At 41.1% G+C, this 7,280-nt stretch overlaps 1 protein-coding gene across 1 annotated transcript in view; it reads left to right on the forward strand.

Moving 5' to 3' along the window:
* The first annotated feature begins 4,466 nt into the window (after nt 1–4,466).
* Nucleotides 4,467–7,280, forward strand: part of LOC112077365 (X-ray repair cross-complementing protein 5) — a 27,866-nt gene continuing 25,052 nt past the window's right edge. The window contains 2 exon segments of the mRNA XM_070441665.1: nt 4,467–4,552; nt 5,413–5,522. Coding sequence (XP_070297766.1) covers nt 4,531–4,552; nt 5,413–5,522 — 132 coding nt within the window. The 5' untranslated portion in view covers nt 4,467–4,530.

A 7,280-nucleotide genomic window follows, 5' to 3' on the forward strand; every position in this document is an offset into this window, starting at 1 on the left:
CCTTGCGAAAACTTGATCCAAAGAGCTCAGGACCTCAGACTGAGGGAGAAGGTTCATCTTCCAACAGAACAATGACCCTAAGCACACAGCCAAGACAACGCAGGAGTGACTTCGTGTCAAGTCCAATGTCCTTGAGTGGCCCAGCCAGAGCCCGGACTTGAACCCGATGCACATCTCTGGAGAGACCTGAAAATAGCTGTCTCCATCCAACCTGACAGAGCTTGAGAGAATGGGAGAAACTCCCAAATACCGGTGTGCCAAGCTTGTCGCGTCATACCCAAGAAGACTTGAGGCTGTAATCGCTGCCAAAGGTGCTTCAACAAAAGTACGAGGTAAAGGGTCTGAATACTTATGCAAATGTGATATTGCCTGGTTTTGTTATTTTATAAATTGCAAACATTTCTAAAACCTGTCTTTGCTTTGTCAATATGGTTATTGTCTGTAGATTGATGTGGGGAGGGACGGACGATTAAAATACATTTTAGAATAAGGCTTTAACGTAACAAAATMTGGAAAAAGTCAAGGGGTGTCACGCCCTGACCTGAGATTTCTATGTTTTCTTTATATTTTGGTTAGGTCAGGGTGTGACGAGGGTGGGTACGTTAGTTTTTGTACTGTCTAGGGTTTTTGTAGGTATAGGGTGTTTGTAGGTCTAGGTGATTTGTAATTCTATGGTGGCCTGATATGGTTCCCAATCAGAGGCAGCTGTTTATCGTTGTCTCTGATTGGGGATCATATTTAGGTAGCCATTTTCCCTTTGGTGTTCGTGGGTTCTTGTTCTATGTTTAGTTGCCTGTCAGCACTATCCATATAGCTTCACAGTTCGTTTTGTTATTTTGTTAGTTTGTTCAGTTTTCATTCGTTAAAATAAATAAGAATGTACGCATACCACGCTGCGCCTTGGTCTCCTCCTTACAACGGCCGTGGCAAGGGGTCTGAATACTTTCCAAATGTACTGTATATACAGTATGTATATAGAGTGGGGTCCCAAATTATTGACCCCCCCTGATAAGGATGAGCAATAATGACTCTATAAAATAAATAATTCAAACACTGAGCTACATTGTATGCTAAAGAAAATGGGAGATTGTATTATTTTATACTAATACAATTGCCCAGAGACAGATATTTTCTTTAACAAGTAATGTTTTCTCTCAAAAAGGTTGGGGTAAAAATTATTGACACCCCTAAAGATTCTTGTAAATAATGTGGTCAAAAGTGTAGTATTTGGTCATATTCCTAGCACGCAATGACTACATAAAGCTTGTGACTCTACAGGGAATTTTTACTGAGATTAAATGTCAGGAATTGTGAAAAACTGAGTTTAAATGTATTTGGCAAAGGTGTATGTAAACTTCCGAATTCAACTGTACCTCAGAATTTGAATTATTTATTTTACACAGTCATTATTGCTCATCTTTTTCAAGGGGGTCAATAATTTGGGACCCCATAGTATGAATATTTTTAAAAACTCCCACCCCGCAATCTGAAAGCATATTTAAAATCTCTTGTGAAATAAAAACAGATACATAAATATACCTTACATAGTACATCTATTAAACATACATCACAATACATACATCAGAAATAGTTACAAATGATAGAGATCCATTCATGGATGTACAGGACTGTTGGATAAAAGTTCTGAAATGTCCGCTGCTGCTTTTTTCCAGGTGTCCAGAGTGGACACCCTGGCCCTGTGAATCCTGGCCGTGGACAGTTCCATAAGGACAATTTCCTTAAATGTGAGCAGACATTGCTGCAATGGTAACTGATGAGGTGGAATCCACCTTCATACAATACTTTTACTTAGCAGCTGTGGTTCCTGCCAACCACATCTCCATTGGCATTCTGTCAAGTGCAATTCAGTAATCACAAAGCAAAATCCCTATTGGATGTAATGACAATATTTGGTCTATAAATACAGATTATATCATTGCCTTTCCCCCAGAATTCAACCACCCCCGGGCATTATAGCACATTCTGAAAAGTACCATGGTCCCCTGTGGAGCAGAATTCACATAAAAGCGATGGACTAACATTATCCCACTTCTGACACCAATGTAGCTGTTAACAGCTGGAGCAGGGCTTGAACCTGTCACCATGAGATAGCCAGTCACCCCATATCGCTAGCTGCCTTCTGTGAGGCTACACCATCACTTACTTTGAATCTGTTGATTGATCTGATCCCTCTTCTGAGCGATGTCCCTGGTTTGCAGAGCTGTAAATCAGCAAAGAAAAGCAAACAGTTAGTAAATGAGCTAGTTAGCCATTTAACTCCTGTAAGTCACTAGCTATGGTTAGGGTATAGTGGAATAAAGGTCAAAGTTGAAAACGTACCTAGCTGGAGAAGTAAGCTGTCCATACTGCCCAGGGAATCATGGTCATCCATTTCAATAGGTCTTACAAACAGGGACGGTCAAACGGTTAACAGTTAGCAAGCTGTTAGCTAGCTAGCATTACAACTTTAAGCAAGGTGCAGCAGTAAAACAAAGAATTAAAACGTTATTGGCAGGCGAAAACGAAACTACAGCTCACTTTCAACACAAACGTTTAGGCTACAAATATATATTTTTTWAATCTGTATTTTAAATCTTGGCTATAGCTGACTAACTGACACTTGACACGCTAGCGAACTGAGCTTAACGTTAGCTTCTACCTGCGTCGACTGTGTTGTTAAGGCGACCACGCGCGCGCGGCTGTCCGTCTTCAACTCCAGCGCAACGGTTTGGCGCCATCTACTGTATATAGATGTTTCTATTGTTATTGACTGTACTTTCGTTTATTCCATGTGTAACTCTGTGTTGTTTTTTGTCGCACTGCTTTGCTTTATCTTGGCCAGGTCGCAGTTGTAAKTGAGAACTTGTTCTTAACTACCTGGTTAAATAAAGGTGAAATTAAATAATTAAATAAAATAACAGAGAGAGAACTCAGGGACATGGCCCTCTCTAAAGAACGTCTGAAGTTGAATATAAAAGCTGAAATAAATCCTTCTCTCTACTATTATTCTGACATTTCACATTCTTAAAATAAAGTGGTGATCCTAAACCTAAAACAGGTAATTTTTACAAGGATTAAATGTCAGGAATTGTGAAAAACTGAGTTTAAATGTATTTGGCTTAGGTGTATGTACACTTCCGACTTCAACTGTATCAAAGCTGCAGGCTAAAGTTAAATCTAGACTTGGTTTCCTCTATCGTAATTGCTCCTCTTTCACCCCAGCTGCCAAACTAACCCTGATTCAGATGACCATCCTACCTATGCTAGATTACGGAGACATAATTTATAGATCGGCAGGTAAGGGTGCTCTCGAGCGGCTAGATGTTCTTTACCATCGGCCATCAGATTTGCCACCAATGTCCCTATAGAACACATCACTGCACTCTATACTCTGTAAACTGGTCATCTCTGTATACCCGTCGCAAGACCCACTGGTTGATGCTTATTTATAAAACCCTCTTAGGCCTCACTCCCCCCTATCTGAGATATCTACTGCAGCCCTCATCCTCCACATACAACACCCGTTCTGCCAGTCACATTCTGTTAAAGGTCCCCAAAGCACACACATCCCTGGGTCGCTCGTCTTTTCAGTTTGCTGCAGCTAGCGACTGGAACGAGCTGCAACAAACACTCAAACTGAACAGTTTTATCTCAATTTCTTCACTCAGACTCAATCATGGACACTCTTACTGACAGTTGTGGCTGCTTCGCGTGATATATTTTTATCTCTACCTTCTTGCCCTTTGTGCTGTTGTCTGTGCCCAATAGTGTTTGTTCCATGTTGTGCTGCTGCCATGTTGTGTTGCTACCATGTTGTTGTCATGTTGTGTTGCTACCATGCTGTGTTGTCATCTGTTGCTGCCTTGCTATGTTGTTGTCTTAGGTAACTGTTTATGTAGTGTTGTTGTCTCTCTTGTCATGATGGGTGTTTTGTCCTATATTTATATTTAATTTATTTGTATTTTTAATCCCAGCCCTCCGTCCCGCAGGAGACCTTTTGCCTTTTGGTAGACTGTCATTGTAAATAAGATTTTTTTTAACTGACTTGCCTAGTTAAATAAATGTATACATATTTTAAAAATATATTTAAAAAATAATGAAAACTGTGATGGAAAATACAATTTTATAAATGCTGACAGATAGTTTGTTAGTTTTACATGGTGGGATCTATTTGTGTCTGTAAAATTAATTATGCGAGGAATGGCGGTGGAAATGCCTTAATGTGTAAATATTGATATAATGACCATCATATGAAGGAAACTTGGAGTCAGTGGATGATATGGTGTYTGGTCCTCCCACTAGGATTTGGGAAATCTTGCAGTTTATTAGGCTACAGATTAAATAACTCACAATGAACTTCACACGGTGGTGAAAGTGCAGTGATGAGGGTCTGATTCTTATACGGAATTTTTGAATATTCGCATGAAAATCTGTCGACAATTGGATGGAAGCCTAGCTAGTAGGAACCATTCCTACCTTACGTTTGCTTCCCCTCCGGACTCATGAAAAAGCGAGGGAAAGGAAATTAAGATGGCGCGTTCAGCGAAGGCAAGTTCTTCGAGATTTATTGACTCATATCTTGCAAGCTATTATTTATTTATGTTCAAGAACACTAGATAATTATGAAATAATTAATAATATCTAGATGCTAGTCCTTACATTTTAGTAGTGCATTTTTCCATTAGTTTGTTAACTAGCGGACTAAACTCCCCAGTGAACGAAGTCCTTCACCGTGGAGTTTAGTCCGCTAGAATCACTCAGCTAAGTTAGCTAATGAACTTTAGCTAGCTAACGTTAGTTGTTTGTGATGGTATTGGTGATTTACGCCATGGCTACATTTCTCACTATATCGTCACATCAATCCAGGGGTGTATTCATTACGTCTTGCGACGGAAACCTTATGCAGTTTAACAACCAAACTGAAACGATACGGGGAAGGTCTTGGCTACCTGAATTTGTCAATGAAAACTCAGTTTGAAGTAAACCGTTTCGCAATAGAATCGGCGTAATACACCATAGGGGTGTGATTGTTCAGTTTTGCAACTGCATTGTTGGGTTTAGAGCTTGCAAGGAAGGCGTTTCACTGTACTTGTGCATGTGACATTGAAACTTGAGAGAATGTAGGTCCTTCCCCATTCCTTTTGCTTCTGTTTAAGATAAGTTTTCCAACTGCATCGGTGTAATGAATACAGCCCAGGAAATGTGTTAGTGTCTGTAAACCCGCCCCCTTCTGGAGATAAGTGGGCCTTGCCCTTGTGTTCTCCCAAACAAAGACAGCCTCTTGATCAAAGGATGGGTCTAACTGCTGCTGTTTACATGCATTACTAACTATGAGTCAGAACACAACACCAGTATGTGTATTGTATTTGAATCATTAAAAGTATGTCATCTCTGTGTTGCTAAACTAGACAGCGTTGGTTCTGTGTCTGGATGTGGGTTTCTCCATGTCCAACCTTGCCCCGGGACAGGAACCGCCCTTCCAACAGGCCAAGAAAGTCATCCAGAAGTTTGTTCAGCGCCAGGTACTCTCTCTGATTCTGTGGGTGAATCTCCAATTGTATTTCCTAGATTCCTCATGTCCTCTTTCCTTGCATCCTTCTCAAAACCCATTGGAGGAGAAGATCAGAGGGGAGGAACCTCAGATCTTTTGCTCCAATGTGTTTTGAGAAGGAGACAAGGGAGGAAGCGAGCAATCAAGTAAACATTATTGTGATTCTTTTTTATAAAGAAACTGTGGGTGTGTTCCAAAATGCATACTTGTGTCAGAACGAGTCTATCTGGACAGTTTACTTGTGTTCTGAACTTCTACTGTTAAGGCGTGTAGGTACTGGAAGTTACTTGTGTTCTGTCTAGAGCATGTAGGGTACTGAAGTTCATTGTGTTCTGTCTAGAGCCATGTAGTGGTGTAACGGAAGTTACTTGTGTTCTGTCTAGAGCATGTAGCGAGTACGAAGTTACTTGTGTTCTGTCTAGAGCATGTAGAGTAGAAGTTACTTGTGTTCTGTCTAGAGCATGTAGCGAGTATGGAAGTTACTTGTGTTCTGTCTAGAGCATGTAGCGAGTAGGAAGTTACTTGTGTTCTGTCTAGAGCGTTGTAGCGAGTATGAAGTTACTTGTGTTCTGTCTAGAGCATGTAGCGAGTATGGAAGTTACTTGTGTTCTGTCTAGAGCGTGTAGAGAGTATGGAAGTTACTTGTGTTCTGTCTAGAGCATGTGACGAGTACGAAGTTACTTGTGTTCTGTCTAGAGCGTGTAGCGAGTACTGGAAGTTACTTGTGTTCTGTCTAGAGCGTGTAGCGGATAGAAGTTACTTGTGTTCTGTCTAGAGCGTGTAGCGAGTTACGGAAGTTACTTTGTTTCTGTCTAGAGCATGTAGTGTGTACGGAGTTACTTGTTTTGTCTAGAGCATGTAGCGAGTAAGGAAGTTACTTGTGTTCTGTCTAGAGCTGTAGCGAGTATGGAAGTTACTTGTGTTCTGTCTAGAGCATGTAGCGAGTTATGCGAAGTTACTTGTGTCTGTCTAGAGCAGGTAGCGAGTATGGAAGTTACTTGTGTTCTGTCTAGAGCATGTAGGAGTATGGAATTTACTTGTGTTCTGTCTAGAGCGTGTAGCGAGTACAGAGTTACTTGTGTTCTGTCTAGAGCGTGTAGCGAGTATGGAAGTTACTTGTGTTCTGTCTAGAGCGTGTAGGGTCATGAAGTTACTTGTGTTCTGTCTAGAGCATGTAGCGAGTATGGAAGTTACTTGTGTTCTGTCTAGAGCGTGTAGTGTGTAGGAAGTTACTGTGTTCTGTCTAGAGCATGTAGTGTGTACGGAAGTTACTTGTGTTCTGTCTAGAGCATGTAGTGTGTACGGAAGTTACTTGTGTTCTGTCTAGAGCATGTAGCGAGTACTGAAGTACTTGTGTTCTGTCTAGCGTGGAGCAGAGTGAGAAGTTATGTGTTCTGTCTAGAGCATGTAGCGAGTACGAAGTTACTTGTGTTCTGTCTAGAGCGTGTAGCGAGTAATGGAAGTTACTTGTGTTCTGTCTAGAGCGGTAGCGAGTGACTGGGATACTTGTTAGGTTTTTTTGTGCAGTGTTTTCCCCTGGGGTGAGTCCCACCCCTCCCTTGAAAAAAAGCAGAAGGTAAAAATGCGCCCCGGGGGGGTTTGTGTTGTGTCATTGAGAAAGAAGAAGAAAGTCCTCCGAAGGTACCAGCAGTTAACTTTAGTTCTGGATGCTAGAGCGTGTTAGCGAGTATGGAAGTTTACTTGTGTTCATGTCTAGGAGGGGTACAGC

This window comes from Salvelinus sp. IW2-2015, unplaced genomic scaffold (assembly GCF_002910315.2).
Source record: "Salvelinus sp. IW2-2015 unplaced genomic scaffold, ASM291031v2 Un_scaffold4490, whole genome shotgun sequence".
NCBI classification, from domain to species: Eukaryota; Metazoa; Chordata; class Actinopteri; order Salmoniformes; family Salmonidae; genus Salvelinus; species Salvelinus sp. IW2-2015.